The 27,680-nt window shown below is 48.1% G+C and overlaps 1 protein-coding gene across 5 annotated transcripts in view; it reads left to right on the top strand.

The window, feature by feature from the left end:
• Nucleotides 1–27,680, top strand: part of AKAP9 (A-kinase anchoring protein 9) — a 1,384,828-nt gene that overhangs the window by 605,638 nt on the left and 751,510 nt on the right. For all 5 annotated transcript variants that reach the window (XM_085631105.1, XM_085631108.1, XM_085631107.1 and 2 more), the window contains one exon: nucleotides 9,239–9,465. In XM_085631105.1, coding sequence (XP_085487231.1) covers nucleotides 9,239–9,465 — 227 coding nt within the window. The remainder of the gene's footprint in view (nucleotides 1–9,238; nucleotides 9,466–27,680) is intronic.

The following is a 27,680-nucleotide window of genomic DNA, read 5'->3' as shown; positions in this document are numbered from 1 at the left end:
AGATGTCTACACAAAACTCGTGGGTATTTTTATCAAGAGGGAAGGCCACCTTCTCCTCGAAATGTTTCAAGAACAACAGTATTCTGGCTCGCACCTTGTGTCTGTCCTCCCCTGATCTGAGAATTAATTGGGAGAAGAGAGACATGTTCCCGCTCAGACCGAATCCAGCTAATCATGACTTAGAATATTTAAACAGTAAGGAGATGTGGGAACCACCTGACCTCTGTTAATAAGGAGGAACAGGCTGTACCGGACGACTGTGTTAACAAGTCCATCAGGAATCTGAAAGTTAATATACGATTTTGGAACTCGCTCATAGGGAAGGTTGCACTGGCCAAAATGATAATGTTACATGGACTGCTGCACGTATTTGCTAACCTCCCAGTACAGATCCTAATGAAACTGAAAACAAAAATATTGAAACTCCCAAATACGGAAACTGATCTCCGGATCTGACACACCCAGTGCGTCCTTGAGTAAGATCAGACTTCGACCGACAGTGGGTGAATCGGGTGCCCCCTCTCCCCGTTATGAGCTTTATTTACTACCTCGCTTCGTATCTTCTGTAGGAAGCCAGTTGGTTCTCCAACACCCTGAACACTGAAACAAGCTATAAAATGACTGGTCCTCCAACAAAAGACATCTAAAAGATATTAGGTCAACCGCGTTCACAATGCAGGAACACTGGATTGGTGAAAATAGTGAAATATTGCTGGGGATGTATAGGAGGAGAGTCTGCACAGGAACAGCCTGTGCTCCCGACATTCAATTAAGAAACCTATCCTGTGTAAAAGATGGAGAGCAGGAACTGTTCACACAAGTGGAAGTTGAAACCGTCGTAGAGCTGGGTAATAGCAAAAGTTAAAAAATGTTTACTAACGTACTCGGTCTCAAAAAGCGAATTCCTGAACTATGATAAGATGATGGAGACATTACATGCTACCTAGGGGATGGGTAAGCTCATGAAACCACCCACCAGGCCAAGTAATACCGATGCTACTGATTTTGGGATTGAGTAAAAGAGCAGTGACTTTATTATACAAGAGCTTTGTGAAAGACAATGAGGGGGAGATGGGTTTATGATGAAAGGCTGAATGATATACAAGAGAAACTGGGGATTGAAAAATGAAGATATTGTGCAAATAGAAATGTATTGTTGTAACATTTAACTTTTAACACATGATCTACCTAACAGTAGCTTCATACTGTCCAAAATTCCTGGGTTCAAAAGCAGACTTTATATTATGACTTGAGACTGCAGAGTAATACAAGAGTACTAGAAAAAGGTCACTGAAACAGTGGGGCGGAGGGGGAGCACAGAAGGCCTGAATACCATATCTCCAAAATAAAAAAAACACAGCAGGTTAATTGACTTAGCGATGGTCTTTACTAATTGACGCATGGTGTTGGTTTGAGGTACAACAGGTCCACTGTCATAGGATACTGGGAGCAAGATGTAAAGTACCCGGCATAAATGAGAGTGCAGTATTGTTCTCAGAAGAGAATAAGGGAAAAATGGACGGGAAGAGTCTGAAGCCCTGGGACTAGCAGATACAAGCATTTGAGGAGTATGTAGCAGAGTACCGTTAGCAAAGGGGCACTCAACAAACCACCTGGCAAGCATGTCCGTGCTTGTGTCTTCCTGATAAATCAAACTTGTTTATAGTGCCACTCGTGGTGCGTTTTCTGAAAGGTTTGCTTTACTTGTTGTTCTACTCCATTAATTATTCCTGAGTGAGATTTCAACCTTGCTTTGATTTTCTTGACGACTTTGTTCTGTTATTGGGGATTACTTTTCTATCAAGGTCAGAGAACTTCAGGCTCTTTTAGTTCATCTTCACAGTTTTCTTGCTTGGTAAGTTGGTCTTTTATGCCTGTACATCCTTCTTACCCAAAGTATTTCATATGGTCCAGTCTATTATCCTTCCATCTTTTTTCCACCCTCGCACCCAACCAAGGAGGAGGTTTGTCTTCGTATGCAGGACCCCAAGCATGCTGTGTTACACAACGACTGGAAGCTGCGGGACAGAGTTGATGACTGGCTCTTTGTTGGGTTTCCTGAATGTAGAAAGGGCAAGGCAGTGACTAATTGTGAAATCTGAAAGAGTCAGTTGGTTGTAGATTCCTTACCTTAGAATTTCCCCTCAGGCGTCAGACTGGATCCAGAGATTTTTCTTAGCAGTACCCCCACACGTTGCTATGTGGCGTCGGTCAACTCCACGTCTGTCGTCGGCTTCGTGGTCGCCGGGATGAAGTTGCGGTGCCTACTTAGATGCCGCCTCTGTGCGCTGACGTCAGTTCTTTCTTTTTCGGAGCCAGCCTAGGGCAGATCCAGAGAGAGCTACCCCTTAGCCACTTTGTGGCTAGCCTTTTTGAAACATTTTGTCGACTTCTTTTCAAGTCTATCGACTCCTGGTGCGCGAGGAATGTCCCAATGTCGGACCGGTTTCAAGCCTTGCGGGTCCTGTCACAAGATGATGTCCGTGACCGACCCGCACCTCGTGTGCTTGTGAGGTCTGTAGTGGGACCATGACCCAAAGTCATGCTCCAACTGCTGGGCCATGCATCCGAAGACTTTGTGGGAGCGGTCTCGAAAGTTGTTGGAGGCCCGGCGGTCGGCTCCATGTCGTTCCCAGTCACGTTCGAGAGGAAGGTCTCATGGCCGTTCGCGGAGCGCCCACTCATCGTCACACTCAAAGTCGTGGAGGTCCTTGGGTAAGACCAAACACAAGATGAAGTTGAAGAAGCACAAGCACTCTTCACCTTCTCCCCGTTGGTCGGTTGACCCGATGCGGGATTCAGAGCTTCGTTGCTCAAAGACCTCATCTCCGGTGCCTGATTCAGGGACGACTCCGCGACTCCCACTATTTCCGGGAGCTAGAGCATCCCTTGCCTAACTTTGTCATTTTTATTAGGCCTTACACCTCGTATTTGGGCAGGGGACCTGTTCCTTTGCTGCCGACGGCCCCGGCTCCAGCACCGGGGGACCCCCCGCAAATCCAGGCCTGGATCCTGATCGACGTTGGCCGATTTCCCTCAACTTTACCCGGCGCCCATCCCAACGATGACGCCCGCTGCGCCGGCCGTGCCCCCAACTGACTCTGTCCCCATCCTCATCCCCGAATTGGACCTGGAGCAGAACCGACATCGGAACCGATGCCGGAGGGTACTTATGTTTCCCTGTTCATCCCTGGGGTTCCCTATCAACCGGAGGGTGGTGATGAGGACTGGGAGGGGTTGCTGGGCCCTTTAACTGACCAGCTGGAAGAACCTGACTAGCGAGAGGACCTGGGTGACGCTAGTGGTCAGGACATTTCTCCAGACACTGGCTTGCTTTCTTCCCCTACCATGGTTATGGGGAAGGGAGTGCCCTATGCTGTGGTGATGAGAAGGGCTGCCGAGGTCTTGGGTCTTGAGCTCCCTTCGGTTGCAATCAGGACTACCCTCCTGATGGAGGTGCTTCAACCTGCGGCATCCACTTCTGAACCCCTATTGTCGTTTAACAAAGCTCTCACTGACGTCCTCCTGGGCTCCTGGAACAAGCCCAGCACAGAGGCTCCTGTGGAGATGATGATTGCCCACCGCCACCGCCCGGCCCGAGCGACCCAGTGTTCCTGACCCAACACCCTTTCCCCGAGTGCTTGGTGGTCCAAACCTCTTCTTCAAAGAGCGCATTCCCTTCTGCTCCACCAGATAGGAAATCCAAGAAGCTGGATCATCTTTGGAAGCGTATGTTCTCTTTCTCCAGGTCCGTGAATACCACATGCCTCTTGGGCCGATACTCCCATACCATCTGGGATATGGTTGCGCAGGTGCTGTCTCAGTGCCTGGAGGAGGCCCGGCTGTTCTCTCCCAGGCAGTGGCGGATGGGAGAGACGCAGCCAAATTCACGATCGGATGTGGGCCGGATACCACCGACTCACTGGGTAGAACGATTGTCATGTCTAGGGCCCTTAAGCGCTACGCCTGGTTAAAGTAATCTGGCTTTTCGGGGATATGCTGTCAACCTTGATGGACATGCCCTTTGATGGTCGTTGTCTTTTTGACGACAAAGCAGACTCTGCACTGGAGCGCTTTAAAGATTCTCGGGCTACGGCTTGGTCTTTGGGCCTCACTGCGCCTTCTCGCCCACTCCAGTCTGCTTTCCGTCCCTTTCATGGCTACGGAAGGGGCACCACCCACTCTAACCACGCCTCACGCAAGCTGCCCAGCCTCTGTGTGGCTGTGGACGTGGGACCCAGCGATCTCCCGGGTCTGGGAGCCAGCGGGCAGGCCAGTCCACCCTTTCTCCCCTGCTGCTGCCTCCAAACCTTCCTAGTCCTTTGTTTCAAGCCCATCAACGGCCAGTGTGAGCAGGATTCGCCATCTCCACCTCCACTGGTATCCATCATGTCAGACAGGTAGGTTTTTCAACTAGTCCAAAGGGACTACTCCCTCACCTTCGATGCTACTCCTCCCTCCATGTCACTGTCTTTCGATCACACGTTGGAGGATCATTTGGCACTTCTCCGCCAGGAAGTTTAAGCTCTCTTAGCCAAGGGGGCTATAGAGAGGGTCACTGTGCCAGAAGTAGGTCGTGGTTGCTATTCCTGCTACTTTCTGGTGCCCAAGAAGTACAAAGTCCTACGTCATATTCTAGACCTTAGGGCCCTCAACCGCTTCCTCCGGAAGGAGAAGTTCAAAATGCCCATGTTGGCTCAGGTCCTGTCTGCCCTCAACCCCAGAGACTGGATGATGACATTGGACTTGCAGGACGCCTATTTCCAAATTCCCGTCTTGCCAGCCCACAGATGCGATCTTCAGTTCATGGTGGACCACAAGCACTTTCAGTTCACTGTGCTCCCCTTTGGCCCTACCAGTCACTCTCGAGTGTTTAAGAAGATGATGGCGGTGGTCGCAGCTCATCTACGCAAATCAGGGGTTCCAGTCTTTTCCCTATCTCAAGAATTGGCTGTTGAAGGCGAGTTCGCCCCAGGCTGTCGTCTCCCACCTCCAGACTACGGCGGACCTCTTGCACTCGCTGGGGTTCACTATAAACGTGCCGAAGTCACACCTGACTCCCTGTCAGACGCTCCGTTTCATCGGAGCTGTTCTGGACACAGTGCAGTTTCGAACCTATCCTCCCGAGCAGCGAGTCTGGGATATTCGGGCTATGATATCGATGTTTCAGCCTCTATCCCGGATTTTGGTGAGAATGACTGAGGCTGCTGAGCCTCATGGCCTCCTGCTGGTGGATTATGCCAGATGGCATATGCGGGCTCTGCAGTGGGACCTGAAGTTCCAGTGGGCGCAGCATCAGGGAATCTTTCTAACTACGTTCAGATCTCGGAGGGAACTGCACAACTAACGCAGTGGTAGATAACGAACCAAGCTTGGGTCAGAGGCAGATCACTCTCCCTTCCCCAACCAGGACTAATCGTGGTGACAGATGCCTCACTCCTGGGCAGGGGGAGCGGCCATCTGGGAGAGGCGGAGATCAGAGGTGTCTAGTCTCCGGTGTAGTCCGGTCTCCATCTAAACGTGCTGGAGCCTCAGGCGATCCGACTAGCACTGAAGGCATTCCTTCCCTCTCTCCAAGGGAAAGTGGTGCAGGTGTTCACAGACAACACCACTGCCATGTGGTACTGCAACAAACAGGGCGGGGTGGGGTCGTGGACCCTATGTCTGGTGGCTCTTCGCCTCTGCACGTGGCTGGACATGGAGGGTTCTTTGAATGCCAGGGTGGACAAACTCAGCCATCAGCACTTGGTCGGTCACAAATGGTGTCTTCATTCGGAGGTGGTGCAAGGTCTCTTTCAGCGGTGGGGAGAGCCTTGGTTAGATCTGTTCGCCACCGAAGAGAACGCGCAATGCCAGCATTGTTGCGCTTTGGAGTTTCCAAGGCGGCATGTGCTTGTGACGCTTTTTGTAGCAAGTGTAACTGCGGCCTCCTGTATGCCTTTCCGCCTGCACCACTTCTGCCCTGAGTGCTCAAGAAGATCAAGCGCGACCGGGCCCAAGTTCTTCTTGTGGCTCCGGACTGGGCTCGAAGGGTCTGGTACCTCGAGCTCCTGGGCATGGCCATCGATCTTCCAATCAGGCTGCCCCTTCGGGAGTATCTTCTTTCGCAGCAGCAGGGGACAGTTCTTCACCCGAACCTGTCCAGTCTCCACCTCCTTCCGCAGAGATTGAGTGCCAACTGTTGACCGCTTTCGACCTTCCGCCCAAAGTCTGTAATGTCATCTTGGCATCCAGGCATCCCTCCACTAGACTGGTATACGCATGTAGATGGAACAAGTTTGGGCATGATGCACAGCAAATGCTGTGGATCCCCTCTCTTTCAGAGGTCCTCTTTGCCCCTCTTTCAGAGGTACTTTCTTTGACCCAGCTGGGTTATACAATTGGCACTCTTAAAGGCTATCTTGCTGCTATCTCTGCTTTTCTTTGGCTGCCAGATCAGCCATCCTTATTCAAGTCTCCTATTGTAAATAGATTCTTTAAGGGCATTACTCATCTCTTTCCTCCATCTCTTTTCCTAATGCCCCAGTAGGATTCGACTCTTGGTCTAACATATCTTATGTGCGCTCCCTTTGAGCATCTTCATAACTGTCCTCTCGGACTCCTCACTCTGAAAACTGCCTTCCTTGTGGCCATCACCTCGTGCTCGCAGGGTGAGTGAGCTGCAAGCTTTGTCTTCAATGTCTCCTTTCTTCTCTGTGCATCCGGACAAAGTGGTGCTTAGAACGAGGACTTTGTTCCTTCCTAAAGTGGTTACACCTTTTCATGTAGGACAATCTATCACCTTGCCTACCTTTTTCCCACCTCCACACCCTTCGTAGGAGCAGGAGAGACTCCACCGTCTGAACCCTAAACGTGGACTGTCATTCTACCTGGACCGCACTAAAGATTTCCGGGTGGGTGATGAACTCTTTATTGGATATGTAGGTGCCAAGAAAGGCGGAGCAGTTAAAAAAACCTACCATCTCTTGATGAGTTGTCCTTTGCATTAAGATCTTTAGCGAAGAATGATCCTCCAGTGGGCTGCGTGCTCATTCCATTAGGGCTATGGTAGCAACAACTGCATTGACATGTGGAGTCCCACTCCTTGATTTCTGCCAGGCGGCAACGTGGGCATCTCTGCACACGTTCACCAGACATTACTGCCTGGACAGTCTTGTACGGAGGGACGGCTATATTGCCCAGTCAGTCGTCCAGGACTTTTCATTCTGAACTAACTGTCTCTTTCAGATGAGCAAGTTACTTACCTTCGGTAACGATGTATCTGTAAGAGACATAGGTTAGTTGTAGATTCCTTACCGTCCCAACCATCCTCCCCGCTCTGCGAACTGACTTCTAGGGATAGGGACTCTATTACAGGGCCCTAGTTGTGGCGCACCAGTGGTCAGTGTCTTTCATGGCTCTGTGCTTCTGGTGTGGAAAGTCGTGTCCAAACTGACGTCAGCGCGCAGGGGTGGCGTCTAAGTTGGTACCATGACGTCATCTCGGCGACCACGATGCCGATGACAGATGCGGAGTTGACCTTTGCCACCTATCGACGTGCAAGGGTACTACTGAGCAAAATCTCCAGATCCAGTCTGACGCCTAGGGTGAAATTCTAAGGTAAGTAATCTAAAAGTAACCTATGTCTCTTACAGATACATCATTACCGAAGGTAAGTAACTTATTCTTTTCATACTGCGTCATACTTTGTATCAAGATTTGCTTTGCCATAGCCAAGAAATGTCATTGGGAAGGCCTTGGTACTCATTCCACCTGGGCCCAAAGTTGCTTCCATTTTTCCACAAGTTTCCCGGTTGACAGCATCTGTTGGACAGCTGCACAGCTGCACAGCCGTCCTTGCATACTTTTGAAAAGCACAGCTACCTCACATCTCGGGCACACAGTAACGGCTACTTTGTCCGAGCTTTGTTGCTTGATTTCCTTGGCTAACTGGCACTATTGAGTTACACTTCACGGTGAGGTACTGCTTTGGGGCTCATTCATACGGTGAGGAACTTGCAAGAAGACGTATCCATCATAGGAAAAAGTTGCTTATTACCCTCAATAACCATATTCCTGGTGGATAGATAATCTTCCCAATTATTCTTCACTGCCCTCCCTCCAAGGCAAGTGCCATGATTAATAGGATCCCTCAGTACACGGGCATCTTATCTGCTGTATTTGGCAATGTGATGGCGCTCTCTGTTGCTCTCCTCAGACCTAGATGAGGTGTGTTAAAATAGCAGGAACTGACTCCAGTGCAATGGTTGGCGACTAGTACACCTGTGACGTCACATACAGATGGAGTTGCGGCTTGATCTAGTTGGTGCCATCAGGGGCACTGGAAAGTCGTAACTGGTGAAAAAGTGTTTTGAACCAGTCTGAAATATGGAAGGAGAATTTATAGAGAGAGGTATCCTCCAGAAATATTATTAAAGAAGGTAAGTATGTTTTCCTTCAGTCCCTGGCTTCCTTCTGTTTTTCTATACACTCTCTCTCTGTTTGTAGTATCAGTCTTGACAGAGAAAATTTATGTGGGAAAAACACATTCATTTATATTTTTAGATCTTCTCTTTAACATAGTGTGGGCAAAAGTAGGTCTATTAAAGAGCGCTTGGTTTTCCTCCAGTCTTTCAAACCTAGATCATGTTATTGAGGACCACAGCATCATTACATGTCTTTATTATTCATATAAAGGAGGCAAAGAAGATGTCCTAACTTTTTGTGTACATGTTGTAAAATAAAAAAAAAGTTTAAACCTGGAGCTGTAACATACTGTGCAAATTAAAGAAAACGTAATTGTAGACTTTAAATACATTTGAATTAAAATGTAATGTTTTACCTGACGTGTATCGTGCTATGTCAGCTTCCTTCAAAAATGTGTCCGTCTGACTTTGGCAAGTGGGCAGACTGGCTCTGTGTTCACTGTTCATCAGACTGTGCTTTTTTGTTTAAAATTACAACTATGAAGCAATGTAAAATCCAAGGTACTCTGACCCAGGCATCTTCCCAGTAGATTCATTTCATGGATGAGATGCACTTAAAAAATTACTTTTCATAATTCAGGCCTTCATCTATGCTAAGTAGTATGGAGGCTGGCCTCTGTTCAGTTTCTTTCTAGCCTTTGCAGGTTCTGTGGGCCTATGATTCATGAGCATATTTTGTTAAATTTAACCTACAACATTTGCTGATTTTGGAAAGAAATTGTGATGGTAAATTCCAGAGACTGATTTTCAGCAAGTTGCATGTTTTCCCCCAGAGGAGGCTGCTGACTCTTTCCATGGAAGTGACGCTGGGGGTGATGATAACAGCATATGGTCAGGAGGAACTGAAGAGGGACTGGAGTTATCACAGCGTCTTGCTGATAGTGGCTTTGCCGGAGTAGAGCTGGACCCTGAGAATGAGGAGCTTGTCTTGAATATTAGTGCCAGGCTGCAGGCAGCAGTGGAAAAGCTTTTGGAGGCCATCAATGAAACCAGCAACCAGGTAAGGTTCCCAGCCCACCTTTGGACTCTGACTTGAAGGATTAATGTTTTTTGAAGACTTATTTTTTTTATTTTGATATAGTTTTGTTAATTCCTAAGACTGCAAGACCTAGGATCCAGTTTTAGATTTGTTGGTGGTATTGTGTATTGTTGGTCTGCACCATGTTGGTAAGCATCTGAGGTTTGTGGTGTGTTGATGTCTAAAGCGTATAGTGAACCATAGTTGTGATCATACCGATAAGGGGTCAAAAGACCCATAAACTGTAAGGCGTTAAGTCTTAATAGGTTACAGTTGTGTTTGTCATCTCTGCATTTACCAGTGGATTGCTATTAGTAGGCAGCCTGCACTGCAGAGCAGTCTAGCACCAAGCAGCCATAATTAATTTTAGAACATCGCGGTCCGGCACAAGTCGATGACTCAGCATTCAAGTCGACTTCTTGACCGCTGCCCACAGATGAGCCAGTGCAGGGGGGGGGGGGGGTCGTCGTGGCGGGCTGGCCTGTGATAGCGCTGCTCGCTCCAGGCAGTGAAGGTGAGGTGTAGGCAAGGTGTGGATGTTGGGTCTGCAGGGAACAAGGGTGTACAGAGGCAAAAGGGAAATCAAGTGATTTTCTGCAGCTGTGTGTATCTAGGAGAACAATTGGCCCTCTATCAGCACTACTGGTTTGGAGGCGCTGCTGACTTGCTGCAGAGTTTCCTTCTGCTTACATAGCTTAATAAATCCCCCGCTGCTCCCAACTACCACACTGACTGCAGTGGTTTGCAATATCAATGCATCTGTCCGATGCTTGATCGTGTTACTGGAACAAACAAGCATTCTCCACTGTTACTGCTTAGAACTTTCCTATAGTGCTTTCTGCAGACAACGGGTCCTACTTCAGGGCACTTTGCTCCTTATAAACTTATGAGTTTCACCAGCCTAAAAATCCAGCAGAAACAGACTGCCTTTCAATAGATTTTGCATCCAGCGCTTGCTTGACAACCAGGCGCCTTTAAAATGAACAAAATAGCGTCCACAAACTGCCATCAACAAGGTGTACCTTATTCACAGCTTGAAGAGTTTTTTGTTAGGACACATCTTTTTAGCACACTGGAACGTGGATTTCTAATCTTTCTTTTTTTTTTTTTGCAGTTTTGTATAGCGCGTACTCGACCCGGAGGTAAGGGAGCACTAAGTCTTGCATTATTGAAAGTTTGAGCTATTAGCGTTGCATTATTATTTGCAACTCTAATAGTTCAAACTGTAAGTAATGCAAGACCTATTGCATTGCAAATGCTTGTTATGTTTAGCAGCCTTTACCATCTGTCCCCTATAATACTTATATGCTGTAAAGGATATCACTGAGACTGTTGCATGAACCGCACTTGAATGTTGGCTTGCAGCACCGTTGTGAACATCTCTGCTCCTGTCATTTGCTTTATGCTTGGAAAAATGTCATCATGACAGAAAGAGTTCCACCTCACATGTATCTTTTTTAAAGTTGAATCTTATTAGCGTTTCAGAAGTAGACATAAATCCAGGAATAGACTTGCAAGTTCCAAAATTCAAAAACAAAAAAATCAATTACATGGCGTGCACAAGAGTCCAAAGGCACACTATTAGCTCTCAAAGTATTAGCTTAAATATGGTGTAGATTGATCTCAAGACGTAGGCATGCTAATTAGTATGGAGAACTTGCAAAGCTTCACATTTGAATGCACTTTTCGATTTCTCAGGCCCCTCAGAAAGTTTTGGTAATAGTGAACAACGCTGGACCTGGGGTGAGAAAACAGCTACCGCATGACACATGTAAGAGTTTCACACCCTAATACTATTTCCATTAAAGAGAAACAGTAGTAGATATGGGGATAGTGAGCCTGATTGATTGTGTCTTTAATTCACAGTATTCTTTGCCTCGTCCACACGAATGAACAGTGAAATCTTGGTATCAACCACTTTTTTGGTTTTGCCTAGAATAGTACCACTGCTGCAGGTTCCCATACCAATAAAGAACTTTTGCAGCTTTTTCCTTCTCCCTGTTGTTGTTAAACTCACCTCATAGATACTAAGGTCCTCTGATTCCGGTATACAATCTCCTTTCTAGCAATGTGTATCTGAAAGAGACACGTTAGTGATAGATTCCTTACCTTAGATTATCCCCAGGCGTCAGACTGGATCCGGAAAGTTTTGCTAGTAGTACCCCTGCGCGTCAGTAGGTGGAGTCCTGCGGCTCCTCGTCTGTCGTTGGCGTCGTAAGTGCCGAGATTACGTCACGGAGACTACTTAGGCGCCACCCATGCGCGCTGACGTCAGTTTTCTTTTTCCGCACCAGCAAGCGCAGATCCGGTTAGAGCACGTACCCTAGTCACTTTTTGACTACACTTTAGAAACTTCTGTCTCCCTTTTATTCTCCTTGGTGCACGTAGGGATGCCTGGATTTAAGTCTTGTGGGGCCTGCCGTCGAAATATGTCGGTGGCGGACCCCCACAATGTTTGCCTCTACTGCCTGGAGACCGACCACGACTCCCGGTCCTGCCGGGACTGTCGGGCCATGGCCCCGAAGGGCTTGAGGGAGCGGCGCCGGAAGCTGCTGGAGGTCTGGCACTGTTCCCAACGCCGTTCCAGGTCCAGGGACCTTTCCTGGGAACGCTCGCGGGGCCGCAGTTATCGCTCCTCGGGCTCCTCCAAGTCTTCGCCCTCGGATTCCAGTAAGCGACGACATAAAAAGAAGTCGAAGCAGCTTGTTTGCTCTCCGACTTCCCCCTGTCGGTCCTCGGATGCGGACGAGGGGGACAGGGATTCTGCCCCTGCGGCTTCTTTGGAGCCTGGGAGTCCCGCGGCCAACCCGCCTTACCCGGGTCCGTTGGCGACTCCCGAACAGGTGCAAGAATTTCTTGCCACCATGAACCGCCTTTTTAGGCCTCGGGCTCCCGCCGGCGTGCCTTCGGGCCCCGCAGTCCCGTGTCCAGATCCTGTTGGGCCGCCAGCGGATCCAGCTTCGACGGCACAGGATCCTGCGCAGTTGGCTCCGGCCCCGGCGCCACGAGGTCCAGCGCTGCAGGCGCTGGCCCCAGCGCCACCCTCGGCTCCGCCTCCGGCGCCGCAGTGGGTGCCGTTTGTCCCACCCTTGCCCCGGTTCCAGGACCATTTCGTTCCTACCTGGGATCCGCATTGGGACGCGGCGCCGGCTCGGCCCCGGCCGGCGTCGTTCACGGCGCCGTTTCTGATGCCGTATGTTCCTTCTCCGGCTCCAGCTCTGCCGCTGCAGTCTGTTCCCCATGCAACAGAGGTGGAGGATGACTGGGAGGGGTCCAAGGACCCTCTTGCCCGTCAGTGTGACTCCGAGCAGGACTGGGTGGACGATTTGGAGGACGCCGGCGACCTCGATGTCTCTTCTGACCCGGGGTTTGCCTCTCCCCCGCCTACCATGGTGGAGGGCGCCTCCTACATGATGGTGCTCCGTCGGGCAGCTGAGGTCCTCAACCTCGATCTTCCTACGGTGACCCTCAAGACTAATCTCCTCACTGAGGTGCTCCAGACAGCGTCCACTTCGTCGGAGACCCAGCTTCCCTTTAACGAAGCCCTCACTCATGTCTTGTTGGGCACTTGGTCGAGGCAGGCCACCGGGGCCCCTGTGGATAAGAATGTCGCCAGACGTCACTGCCCAGCGCCTGGTGACCCCACGTTTCTGACCACTCATCCTACGCCTGAGAGCCTGGTCATCCAAGCCTCGACGTCGCAGAGTGCCTTTCCCATGGCTCCGCCGGATAAGGTCTCTAAGAAGCTGGAACAGTTCGGAAAGCGGTTGTTCTCTTCGGCCAGCTTGGGGCTGCGGTCGGTGAACCCCGCCTGCTTATTGGGCCGCTATTCCCACACGGTGTGGGATAGGGTTGCTCAGGTGTTGCCTCAGTGTCCTGAGGAGGTCCACGCTGTGCTGTCCCAAGTAGTTGCTGAGGGGAAGGATGCGGCTAAGTTCGCCATTTGGTGTGGTTTGGACACACGCTGACTCACTGGGCAGGGCGATTTTTACGACTGTGGCGCTTCGTCGCCACGCCTGGCTGAGATCCACCGGGTTCTCGCCTGATGTCCGGAGCTCGCTCATGGACATGCCCTTTGATGGCACTCGCCTGTTTGGCCATAAGGCCAACAGTGCACTGGAGCGTTTTAAGGACTCGTGGGCCACGGCCAAGTCCTTGAGTCTTTCCGCAAAAAGCCCGGCCACTCCTGGGTTTCGTTCCTTTCGTGGCCACAGCAGAGGCGCCCAGGCAGGTTCCTTCAGTAAGCCGGTTCAGAACCAGCCTCAATGCGGACACAGACGCGACTTCCGCAGGGGCGGGTCTGGGAATCAGCGTGGGGGGTCAGTCCACCTCCGTCCCCGCTGCTTCTGCCTCCAAACCTTCCTAATCCGAGCTTTGGGGAGCACCCGCCACCAACCTCCCCCACCTCCCCCACTGGCCTGATATCACATCGGACAAGCGGGTGTTGCAGATCATCCGCAGAAGTTACTCTCTTCGCTTTCAGTCCTCCCCTCCAGCCATGCCACCTCATGTCGAGGGATCACTTGGTACTTCTCCAGCAGGCAGTCACGGCCCTCTTGGTCAAGGGGGCCATCGAGTGCATTCCTGGGCCGGAAGTAGGGAGTGGTTGCTATTCCCACTACTTTCTGGTCCCCAAGAAGGACAGAGGGGGCCTGCCCCCCATTTTGGACCTCCGGAACGGCAATCGCTTCCTCCGGAAGGAGAAGTTCAAAATGCTGACTCTGGCTCAGGTCCTGGTTGCCCTCGATCCTGGAGACTGGATGCTAGCGTCGGACTTGTTTGGCGCATATTTTCACATCCCCGTCCTGCCAGCCCACCAGCGTTACCGGCGGTTCACGGTAGGCCAGGAGCATTTTCAGTTTGCCGTGCTCCCCTTCGGCCTTACCAGCGCCCCTCGGGTGTTCACGAAGGTGATGGCGGTGGTCGCAGCTCATCTGCGCAGGTCAGGGGTGTCAGTCTTCCCTTACCTCGATGACTGGTTGTTGAAGGCGGGCTCGCCCCAGGCAGTCGTCAACCACCTTCAGACTACGGCCGATCTCTTGCATTTGCTGTGGTTCTCCATCAACGTGCCGAACTCGCACCTCAGTCCCTCTCAGAAGCTCCCCTTCATCGGAGCGGTTCTGGATTCAACGCTGTGTCGGGTTTTTCCTCCCGAGCAGCAAGTCCGGGATATTCAGGCTATGATTCTGATCTTTCAGCCTCTGTCCCGGGTTTCAGTCAGGATGACCCTCCGGCTCCTGGGCCTGATGACCTCCTGCATCCTGCTAGTGCAGCATGCCAGATGGCATATGCGAGCTCTCCAGTGGGAACTGAAGTTCCAGTGGGCGCAGCATCAGGGCAACCTGTCCGATCATATCCAGATCTCAGAGGGCACCGCACGAAAATTGCAGTGGTGGATCACGAATCGCGATTGGGTCAGTGGCAGATCCCTCTCCGTTCCCCAACCGGAGCACACCGTGGTGACGGATGCGTCCCTCCTGGGATGGGCAGGCCATTTGGGAGAGGCGGAGTTCAGAGGACTCTGGTCTCCGGCGGAGTCCTGGCTCCATATCAACCTTTTGGAGCTTCGGGCGATCCGGCTTACCTTGGTGGTTCAACACCTGGCAGGTTCTCTGATTCCAGGGCGGACGAACTCAGCTGCCGGTGCTTGATGGATCACGAATGGCGTCTGAACTCGGACAGCAGTGGGGAGAGCCTTGGTTAGATCTATTCGCCACCGAAGAGAACGCGCAATGTCATCAGCTCTGCCTGTTGGAATTTCCAAGGCGGCACTCGCTCGGCGACGCTTTTCGTCACAAGTGGCGTTGCGGTCTGTTGTGCACCTTTCCGCCTATACCACTTCTGCACAGAGTGCTGAAGAAGATTCAGCGTGACCAGGCCCAAGTCATCCTTGTAGCTCCGGATTGGGCACGAAGATACTGGTATCTCGAGCTACTCAGCATGGCGACTGACCCCTCGATCTTCGGGAGGATCTTCTGTCACAGCAGCAGGGAACGGTCCTCCACCCGAACCTGTCCAGCCTCCACCTCCATGCGTGGAGATTGAGCGGTGACAGTTGATAGCTTTTGAACTTCCTCCCGAAGTCTGTGATGTCATTCTGGCAGACAGGCGTCCCTCCACTAAAACGGTATACGCCTGCAAGTTTGTGGCATGGTGCACAGCTAAAACTGTGGATCCCCTTTCTGCCCCTCTTTCCGAAGTCCTCCTGTTCCTTCTCTCCTAGACCCAGCAGGGCTCTGCTCTGGGCACTATCAAAGGTTATCTTTCGTCCATCTCTGCCTTTTTGCAGCTTCCTGATCAGCCTTCACTCTTTAAGTCCCCGGTTGTTAACCGTTTCCTGACAGGCATTACGCACACGTTTCCTCCGGTGCCATTCATAATGCCTCAGTGGGACTTAAACCTTGTCTTGACATATCTGATGTGCGCTCCCTTCGAGCCCCTTCATAACTGTCCTTTGCGTCTTCTCACTCTCAAGATGGCTTTCCTGGTAGCTATCACCTCTGCCAGAAGAGTGAGTGAGCTCCAGGCTCTTTCTTCCAAGCCTCCTTTCCTTTCTGTTCATCCGGACAAGGTGGTTTCAAGGACCCGTCCTTCTTTTTTGCCAAAGGTTGTCACGCCCTTCCACATCGGGCAGACAATCACTTTGCCCACTTTCTTTCTGCCTCCGCATCCTTCAAGGGAGGAGGAGAGGCTCCACCGTCTAGACCCAAAACGTGCGCTCGCATTCTATCTGAAGCGTACGCAGCAGTTCCGGGTGGATGACCAGCTCTTTGTTGGCTATGTGGGCGCCAAAAAAGGTTGGGCTGTGCACAAACAGACCATCTTGCGGTGGGTCGTTCTGTGCATCAAAGCATGTTACTCCTTGGCTAAGAAGGAGCCTCCTGTGGGGCTGTGTGCCCATTCGATCAGGGCAACTGTAGCCACAACTGCCTTGGGACGCGGCGTTCCCTTGCAGGACATTTGTCAGGCAGCTACGTGGGCCTCGCTGCACACGTTTACCAAGCATTACTGCCTTGACAGTCAGGTCCGGAGAGACGGCTTCTTTGTCGATTCTGTTCTCCGTGACTTTCTGGTGTGATCTGTTCGCAGACCCTCCACCGGGGCTGGTATTGCTGGGGTATCCATTCTAAGGTAAGGAATCTATCACTAACGTGTCTCTTTCAGATGCACAAGTTACTACTTGTGTAACTATATATCTGTAAAGAGACATTCGTTAGTGATAGTTTCCTTACCGCCCCACCTATCCTCCCCATTCTGCAAACTGATTCTAGGATTAAGGTCATTCCCCTTTCAGGGCCTTAGTTTCATGGCACCAGTGGTCAGTTTATTGCATGGCTCTGCGATCCTGGGGCAGAAAGTCATGTACAGAACGTACGTCAGCGCACAAGGGTGGTGCCTAAGTAGTCTGCGTGATGTCATCTCGGCGCTTACGACGCCAGCGACGGACGCGGAGCCGCAGACGCCACCTACTGACTCACAGGGGTACTGCTAGCAAAACTTTCCGGATCCAGTCTGACGCCTAGGGATATTCTAAGGTAAGGAATCTATCACTAACTAATGTCTCTTACAGATATATCATTACACAAGTAGTAACTTGTGCATCAGGATCTTCTCCCTCAACGACTTGTCCTGCATTAGAGCCAGATCTGTGTCTCAACTCATCCCTCCACCTGTAGCCTTTCTTGTTGGTAATCTGAAAAGTCTACATAGTTTGACTGGCCCATACTCATGCCTGGAATCAGCTTTGCGCTATGAAAAGCCTCTTCCTGTTCTTTGAGGTTCTCAGGATCCTTGATAGTGAGATGACCAGTCACTCTTAGATTGAGGGCCCATCCACGTTCACATATTTTTCTAGGCTGTCTTTAGCTTGAAGGATCGAGTTCACATTATAATTTTGTAGTTTGGATAGTCAGAGGATCTGGTATTGATCTCACTCTGGAAGTGGTCCTCAAGAACTGCTGATTTGTCTGCTCTCTGTTCAAATGCCTTGTCAGTTGCGAAAAAAACGCAATACCATTGTTTTGAATCTAAATTCGATTCCAGTGTTTTTTGATTCAACACCATATATCTTGTGCAGTTTACCACTTAAATAAAGCTGGGCACATTACTACCATAACGTGGAGTGCCGCTCCCAACCACACTTGAGATTGTACCAGAAAAAATATAGTTGTTCCAGAAGAGTTCAGTTCTGCCCTTCTTCACAGAGACCTGGAGCACAGGGCATATATATATATATATATATGTGTATGTATGTATATGTATGTATATGTATGTATATAAATATATATATATATATATATCTATCTTCCACGTCCCATTTGCTGTTAGTCTCTCTCCCCGGCCCAGAGCATCACAGCAGCGGGATGTGGGTTACTGGCAACATTGCATTAAGGGAAGGTATCCCACACCTTCCACCATGACGAGAGGGGAAATGGAAACCTTTTTTTCATTGCAGTTAATTAATATTCTCTCAGGTCTGGTTGGTACCATTATGTTTACCAACTTTCTCCAGTATTGTATCTTTTATAGATTCACATGCTTTTATCTCCCCTATCACGGTGAGGGTCCCACAGTATTTAAAACAAGCAATACCATGTAAGTACATTAACAGACATAGAGAAAGCAATTAACATTGTTAACAAGTTGACATTGTTTTAATAGACCCAAACTTCAGCCAATCAGAGACAAGACCCTGAGCCATTCTTCCCCTGTAGAGCCACCATACCTCATATTTCTAACTTCACGTTATGTATGAGGGAGTCTCCCTGAGCTCTGCTCAGTTGATTCAGATTTGTCAACTTTGGATCTTTGCCTTCTCTCAAGAAAAGAAACATTGGACTGCTGTAGCTCTGAGGTACAGTTTTCTACAGTATGTTCCGTCATATCAGAGGGATCTAAGAATAGGTTTTTCAGGCCATGCAGGTCTTGTGAGAAGTCAAGATTTTTCTCAGAAGATCCCCACAAAGAGTTTCTATATTGTTTACATCCCCTTCACAAACCTAAGGGTTGTAAACATTGCAGAACCGTTTCTGCCAAGACATTAAAGGGCAGAGAGACCCGACTACTCCTTTGGCTCCAAAAGCAGTTCAGCTCAGAATTGGGTTCTGATGAGGATGAGGGTCCAAGTCGCTCTCCATCTGAGCGTAAACGCAAAAATGAGGGCGCTTCCTCAAGTGACAGAGACTCGAAGCTACTAATAAAACCCCTGCGTCTGTGAAGCTGGTCACTTAGGAGTCCTCTTCAAGTTCTACTCAATAAGATCTTCTGTCTCTTCTTCTGTGCCTGTCACTCCTCAAAAGGAGTCATTGTCGACAACAATGAGATCATCAACGGACCCTTGACGACGATAGCTGCATCAACGAGACTTCGTCGATGATACGCTCTCCTTCACTTCCAGTCACTACAGTAACGACTGTGGATCCAACTTTGTCGACGACAAAGACAGAAGCTTAATTGACGCAATCGGTGACGACTACCACCTCGTCTATGACATCGTCAACAGCCATCAAGTATACAGCAACTTTTCATTCTCCGGCGTTCAGACCAACATTGGGGGCCATAACAAATAGAAAAAAGCTCACCTCTTCTTTGTTGGCGCCCTCATCGACGCATCCATCAATGGGGCAGAAACAAAGCTGCTCTCTTATTTGCAGGAGCTTCTATAACATTACGCCCAGACCAGACATCACCAAGCAAGGTCTCCCCATTGCCTCCAGCTCCTCTCCTTGACACAGAGGTATGAGGAGATGAAGCAGTTTGCGGTCCACCATACAGCCCTTCTCAACTAAGCGTAAAGTGCCAGGAGACGTATGAGGAGGAAGACCCTAACAGAGAGACTTCCACCTTCTTAAAAGGGGATTTTTAAAATGTATTTATTTATTTTTATTTTACAGAGTTTTACATAGTGCGAACTTGACCCGAAGGTATTGGGTATCAGAGCGCTTTATATAGCACCAGTTGCGTTACATGAGGACACATTAATTTTTGTTAGGCACAGGGAGATCAAGTGATTTGCCAAGAATCACAGGATGTTCAGCGTCATTGCCGAGACTCAAACCCAGTTCCCCAGATTCGAGGTCGACCTCCCTAGCCGTTAGGCCAACTCCTCTCCTTTTGCAACTCGTCAGCAGTCTGCTACTCATTGTTATGACTCTTTCCAAGAGCACTACCCTTATGAAGAATCTTATGAGGAACACCAGGGCTCAAAGGGGTACACTGTATCAGTGCCTATCTCTTTGGTCTCTGACTTGAGGCATATGCTTGATGTCTGTTATAGGCGCTTTCCAGAAACAAATGCGCTGGTACCACTCACTCCGGGTTGCTCCTATGCACCTGGCACAACATCATTACCAAAGAGTCTGGTGCCTGTTCATACGCAAGAGGACAGGGTAGTACTACCTCCTATTACCGCCAGGGATGTTTATATTGACAGCGACGCAGATGATCAAAGAGGGTCAGCTACTTCAGGATCCAGCTACATCAGATCAGGAGTGGGTCGACTACATTGCCCCTTCGTCGCCATCACCTTCACCTTCGCCAGCAAGTTCTCCTCCTGAAGACATAAGAGGGTTCTGCAAATTGCTGTAACATTCTTTTAAAAGGTTTGATCTGCCTCTCCCAGTGGAACAGACAGAATACTTTCTGTATGATTTTAAGGACTTTCCAAAGAAATCCATCAGCTCTATTCCCATTGTCAGCTACATTTGGGACGAAGGATTTAAATTAATGAAAAACCCAGCATCGTTCACTGTAGGTATTTCCCAAGTAGACAAAAAATATAAAGCTCCAGATATGTTACCGACCTGTTTAATAGGCAATCCTCGCCCAGATTCTGTGGTCATGCAGCTGCCCATCAGTGCTCCAGAAACCCTTCTGCCCGCTGTTCAGCTTCACCCGATAAGGAAGGCAGGAAACTAGATAACATAGGCAAGCGTTTTGCAGCAATGGCAGCTACATCCATCAGGGATTTGAGTGCTGGCTATTCTGGGTCGCTATGACTATCAAATGTAGTCGGATATCGGCTTTCATGGAGTTTTCTACCGAATGACAAGAAAAGGGAGGCAAAAGATTTTGCAAGGGCTAAGGCATCCTCTGAAATTATAGACACTGCCGTGGACATCTCCCCCACCACATTTAGGCAAATGGCAGGTGCGACAGTATTGTGCCAGCAAGGGTGGTTAAAAGGACCTCATTCTGCCCTGAAGTACTAGCAGAAATCCTGGATTTCCCTTTGATTGCGAGAATTTTTTCGGAAAACATGTAGACAATGCTCTGCAGGTCATCAAAACTGATACAGATACTGCACGTTCCCTGCAGCAAAGGCGCTTTCAGTCCTTCCATAGAGGAAGAGGACAACTTTTACAAAGATCCTCCTATATGTCCTACAGATATCGGCTATATTCACAGCAGGGGTATCGACCCCAATACCCTGGTCAACAACCATACAGGGCCTTCACCACTTCTACATGCTCAAGACAGCCAACTCAAAGATGACCCTGGGCGGGAGGAAAAGCCCAGGATGCTACTAAAAGGCAGTGACGATTTTAAGGCACTAGTCACCTTGCGACCCTAAGGGCAACCAATGAGCCACCGTCTCTCTGACTTTTACGGTCAATGGAAGAGCATCTCTTTAGACAAATGGGTGTTAGACATCATACATCATGGTCACACCCTCCATGTGTTCAAAACCTCCCAGTCATCCCCCTCCCAAAAGAATGCATTAACACCTCACTCTTTTAAAGCAAGAGATTTGTCTGCTTCTCTCAAAGGGAGCAATAGAGCAAGTTCCTTTGCAGTACCACAGGTCATGGATCTCAGGCAGCTGAACAAGTATATAAAAAAACAACCATTCAGAATTCTGTCCCTGCAAGAAGTGTAATCACTGGTCAACGAGATGAATTTCATTACGTCCCTCAATCTCTTAGACGCATATTTCCACATTCCCTTTCATGTGGAACATCAGGGGTTCCAGAGCTTCAAGCTGGCAGGGTGCCACTACCAATTCAGTGTTCTCCCTTTTGCCTACGGTCGGCATTCACGAAATGCATAGCACCGGTAACTGCTTCCTTTTTTTTTTTTTTTTTATTCTGTTTATTGCATTTTTCAATCCAGTTGTTTAGTAGCTGCTGTCTTAAGTAGAAATGGGCACCAGGTATTCCCTTACCTGGACGACTGGCTGGTCAAGGGTCCCACATTCCTCTGAGCAAAAAGATCTAGCTTGGTCTGTCGACAGGTGTTCAAGTCTGGGGCTGAACAAATAAAAATCATCCCTGATACCCAATTGTTGGTGTTTCTGGGAGCCACTCTGGATGCAACAGTCACAAAGCTTACACGACAGCGGAGACGGTTCATAGAATAATAGAAACAGCTACTTCCCTTGCAAGAAGAAAGTCAACTTCAGTGAGAATGTTCAAATCAATGTTGGGAATGCTATCTTTGTGCATCCCCTTAATTCCAAATTGTCGTCTGCACAACGTCGCAGGAACAATTGGATGCATAATGAATACAGATTCACGGTTCATTCAACAACATGATCGAAATCACCCCTACGATGAAGCAAACTTTGTCATGGTGGAGAAAGAAGGACAATATCTCTCCGGGTCTCTCTTTTGAAGTGGCACAACCATGCTTCAGTATGACAACAGATTGGAAAGTTGGGGAGCTCATCTTCAGATGCTGGAAATTCATGGAAAATGGTCCGTTTCTGTGAAGGCTGTGTTCCTGGACCTGCAATCATTTCTTCCCAGAATTCGCAATTCCTCTGTGCTGGTGAGAAGAGACAATACGACCAGGATGTTCTATTATGCCAAGCAGGGGGGAATGAGGTCAAAAAGACTTCTCAAGTCCAGCAAATATAGAAATGGTTACTTATGGCGCACAACGTCTCTCTGCAAGTCGAACAGGTCCAAGGGATATACAACGAATGGGCAGACTTTCTAAGCAGGACTATGAGTCAGTGCCACAAATTGGAAATGGGTCCGAAACAGTTGTCTCAGATCTTCAAACAAAGGGGTACCCCAAATTCGGCTCTCTTTGAACTCTCCTCAACAAAAGTGCAAAATGATTGAAAGTAGGTTCCCTCAGAGAGGGTCTTTGGGGAATGCTCTTCAGATACAATGGACAGGAATGATCATCTGTGCATTTCCACCTTTTCCTTTCATTCCCTGAGTGATTTGCAGGATGAAGCGGGAACTATGCCGTCACATTCTCATAGCCCCTGTAAGGCCGAGACAGTATTGGTACACAGAGATTTTTCTCCTATCTGTGTGTTCACACGTATAGTTTCAGCCGACTTAGAATCTCATTTCCATGAACAATGGTCAGATATTGCATCCTCAAATAAAATCTGTTTGTTGGCATGGCACCTCACGACAATGAGTTTGGATCATTGAGTATCCCAGTAGAATTCACATCTATTCTGAAACAGTCATGTGCTTTTTCCACGCATAAATGTTAAATGGCTAACTGGAAAAAGATTCTGCTATTGGTGTGTCAAAAAGGATTGGCACCCCTTTCGCTCTTCTCCAGAACAACTATTTCCATATCTCCTTCACCTGGCAAAGTTAGGCCTGGGGCACTCTTCGTTAAAAGTGTATTTAGCAGCAATTTTGAGATTCCAAAGGAAACCTCTCTGTGGTTGACTAGACGTGTTCAAGAATTCATGAAAGGCTTGTTCAGGGCCTTTCCACCAGTAAAACTTCCTGCAATATCCTGACACCTAAATTCAGTTCTTACCCAACTAATGGAAGCTCCATTTGAACTGATCCCTAAAGCAGATACAACTAAGTGTTATGGACACTAGCCCTTGTGTTGGCCCTCACATCAGCCAGGAGGGTTATGGAAAGTCAAACTTTTACAGTTACGGAACCTTTCTTACAATTGAGAGAGGATCGAGTATTGTTAAGAACAAATCCAAAATTCATCCCGTATATCCCAACTTATTTTCACTTTAATTAACCTATTGTTCTTTCGAAATATTATTAAAAACCTTCCTCTTCTGCAGAGAGGGCTCTACATTCTCTAGATGTCAATTATTGCTTGGAATGATATACTCACTGAACAAAAGCTTTCAGGAAATTGGTCCAACTTCTCATCTCTTTTGCTCCACCCTGGAAGGATTACGCACTTTCAAGAAGCAGCATAGCCCATTGGGTGACAGCAGCAATTGCTTTTTGCCACGAAAAGGCTGGAAGACCGCTGTCGATGAATGTCGCTGCACGTTTGACCAGATAAATGGCTACATCCACGGTCTTGTTTGTTGGAGTATTGCATCCATATATTTGCAGATCGGCAACGAGGTCAAATGCACATACTTTATCCAAGCACTATTGCTTGGACTCAACATTGAAAGTAGAAGCTGCTGTTGAGAAGACAGTATTATGTTGCCTCTTTCAATAAGGTACAGATTATTTTTGTTCTTATTGCTTGTATCTCAATTGTTTTCCAATATTTCTATTTTCCAGTGGTTCCTGTTTTCTCCCTCTGTTCTTCTTTTGAGAGGTGTCACCTACCCACCACCATGTATTCATTTTTTTACTACTAGCTACACTGATTCAAGCATGTGAATCTATGTAAGATTTGATACTGGAGAAAAAACAAGTTACTTACCTGTACACTGTGGTTCTCCATTATTGATATCTTTCATAGATTCACATGTGACCCACCCACCTCCCTGTTTGGGTCAATACTCCTATACCCAATTGAGATATCGTATTACCTTTTACACTTGTGCTCGAAATCCGAGAAATGGTGGCTTTGCAGGGGAAAAGTGGTTCAGGGTCTTGTCCCTGATTGGCTGAAGTTTGGGTCTATTAAAACAATGTGAAGTGGTTAACAATGTCAATTGCTTTCTCTGTCTGTTAATTGTACTGCTTGTTTTAAATACACTGGGGCTCCCACCATGACGACGGAGAAGATTCAAGCATGTGATTCTATTAAAGATATCCATACTGGAGAACCACGGTGTACAGGTAAGTAACTTGTTTTTTTATTTTTCTTCCTTTGAACTCCACGGGCATTGGCGTTCCGCAGGTTCTTACCCTCATCAAAAAAAAACTCCCTCAGCTTTACAGATGTGCACTGTCATTTTGTTCTCTGCAAGCATGTGTGGGTGTGAACTTCAGTGAGCAGGAGTTTTCTGCCTCTCAGGCAGTCACCAGGGGAACCTGAGATTCGCATTCCAACTCTAGTCTTAATTGATCCAAGACTCACACCATGGGCGTAAAACAAGCCCCAGCGGTGTAGGTGGATGGCAATACTTCAGGATGCCCCTTTCAGCCCAGGGCTAGTGAATATCGGTGATATTGGGGGCTCAAGAGCCCCTGAAGCCCCTCACCATGCATTCTGCAGGGAGGGTGTAATGGGATGCATCATTTAGCGTTACACCGCTGACTCGCACCAAAGCTCTGAACAACCGTGGATTGAAACTTTGGAGATGTAATGACCTTAACGACATATGCTATATTACCAACCTGCCTTTCCTCATCAAAATCACTGAAAGATGTGTAGCGGAGCACCTCACCTAGCACATCAAGGACAACAATCCTCTAGACAAATTTAAATGTGTCTTCAGTCAAGACTGCAGCACCGAACAGCACTGCTACAGGTTATCAGTGATGTCCTTCGAGTCCTAGACCTGTGTAAATCATGCCTCCTGATCCTTATCGACCTTTCTGTAGCCTTTGATACTGTAAGCTCTCACACACTTAACACACTGAAACACAGAATGGGAATTGAAGGTGTGGTAGTTAAGTGGCTTGAATCTTAGAAGGAGATCTTAGATGATTAAAATTTTAAACGGTCTTGAACTCTAAAGGCTGTAGATCAAGGTGTCCCTCAAGGCTTCATCCTTGCTCTGACCCTATTTAATCTCTCCATTCAACCACTAGGAGCCCTATTAAAAGAGGCTAGGATCCTTTATCACCTCTATGCTGACGACACCCAACTCTACCTCAAGGTGTCTTCACACATCTCACTTCTTGTCACCACCATCAACTCCATCCAAGAATGGATGACGTCTCATTCTTGGATGACGTCTCATCAGCTAAAACTGAATCCCTCTAAGACCAAATTCCTTTTGATTTCTACCTCAAACTCTCCCCCTCCTGTTCAATCATCGATGGATAATCTGAACATTCTTAACAGTAAACCTACCATCGTTGACCATGCCAAATCTCTGGGGGATCCAACCTTACATTCCTGAGCAAGACCTGAAAACTCATGTCCAATCTTTGGTACTCTCCATAGTGGACTGCTGTAATTCTTTCTTTGCAGGCCTCCACAAGGCCCACCTATCGCCTTTAAAATCCATCCTTCACTCAGCTACATGTTTCATCTAAGGGGCCAAAAGAATTGACCATATAACACTTATGCTGATAACTTTTTGCTGGATTCTATTGAAGCTAGGACCTTATACAAGACAGCTTGTATCACCCATAAAGCCATTCACACTTCCACCCCTTGCTACTTAGCTAACAAACTCAGCATATCAAGTAGCTCTAAACCTTCATGAAATGCTGAAAATCTGCTGCTAGAACATCCAACTTTCATAAGGGAAAGACTTATGATGGCGCAATCTTTCTGTTAATGCGACTAGAATTTGGAACTCGCTACCTCCAAACCTTCGCACCAATACCTCTTTCCAGATCTTCAAAATGGACCTAAAACTATTCTCTTCCAAAGACATTTTTCTCAATAACACCTTGTTATACACCCTCACATTTAATGGCGTGAGCCTTACTGTTACATGACACCCTTGAGAGCTATAGCGACCTCTCTCTCCCCTTTACTCAGTAAATATGTCACTTGTATTTGTGTAACATTAATCGCGTAATCTGTAATGAATGTGTAATTTGTAAATACGTAACTCTTACCATGACTAACAGTAGTAGCTATACGTATTGTCACATACTACCTTGCTACTCTGAAGTTCTCATGCAACATTCTTTGCTTTGTGGTAAAGCGCTCTGACACCTTTCGAGTAATGTCCATTCTATATAAAAACGCATAAATAAATACATGTAGAGCTCAGAGAGAAGCTGCCGTTGCTCCGTTTACGCAGCCAGTGGTGTAGCAAGCACTTTAGCCACCCGTGGCAGTCCCCGGGTTTGGCGCCCCGCTGCAGCCGCATAAAAGAGCGGATTTTTTCAATTTGCCGCCCCTCGGCTGCCGATTGGGGGGGGGGGGGGGGGGGGGGGCGAATGCTGCCCCGAGATCGATAAGTAAGAGAGGGGGGAGGCTGCCGCCCCCAAAACTCGTGCCGCCTAGGTCGGACCGCAATCCCCCCCGCCACTGCACGCAGCCTCTCCCTCTCACAGATATTTTGATGTAAGCTCCGTTTTGATGTAACATCCGTTTTGATGGAACTAAGTCGCGCCGCGAGTCTTCACCACCGCTTATTATCAATCCGTTCCTGCTCCATGACACTAATTGTGATGGTAAATGATAAGCAATTGGCCCACGGAAGGGCGCTTTCAAACGTGTCAGCTAAATTATGTTGGAAAGCAGAAGGCTAACATATAGTGCATTATATCCGCTTCATCTGTTCGTTCATGAGTTTTGATAGGTCCTCTTATGGTGCACGCAATGACGTGCTTCTGGTATTGAATATTACCAGCATTTTCCTATTGCTAATTTAAGAATAAAAGTAACATAGACTACAGAATCATTACATTTATACTGCGCTATGTATGGGGTTGTTAGTTATTGGTTTTAATCAGTGCCTGCCATTTGTTGAACTTCCGAAAGGGGGCAGCCAAACACCGTACTGGACGTATGATTGAGAACCAGTGTAAATTAAAAGACCTAACGAAAAACTTTAAACCCTTTCAGAGAAAATTAAATGTAATTAAGGGCGTGGCTTGAAACACCGAAACAAAAAATCTGTGCTTAGCATAGTGTGCCGCCCGACTATTATTTTGCTCTTTCTTTCATTGCATCTAGATATATAATACAAGTAACAGTACACATACAACAAGCCAGGTCTATTGGCTTTGCTATTGGATCTTAGTTGCATAAATAAGATAAATTAGCAACAACTATGGCTTCGTTGTATATAGTATTGAAAATGCATCCATACTAAAATGATGAGGCTGTGAACGAGCATCTTTGAAGTTACATCAAAGGCAGTGAAGGGTGGCACTGCTGCACCTGGGAGGGAGGGTAAAAATTGAGAGGCCGATAGGGACCCTTCTCGGCAC

Source organism: Triturus cristatus, chromosome 10, assembly GCF_964204655.1.
Source record: "Triturus cristatus chromosome 10, aTriCri1.1, whole genome shotgun sequence".
NCBI lineage: Eukaryota > Metazoa > Chordata > Amphibia > Caudata > Salamandridae > Triturus > Triturus cristatus.
This window is presented reverse-complemented; position numbering and strand designations above follow the sequence as displayed.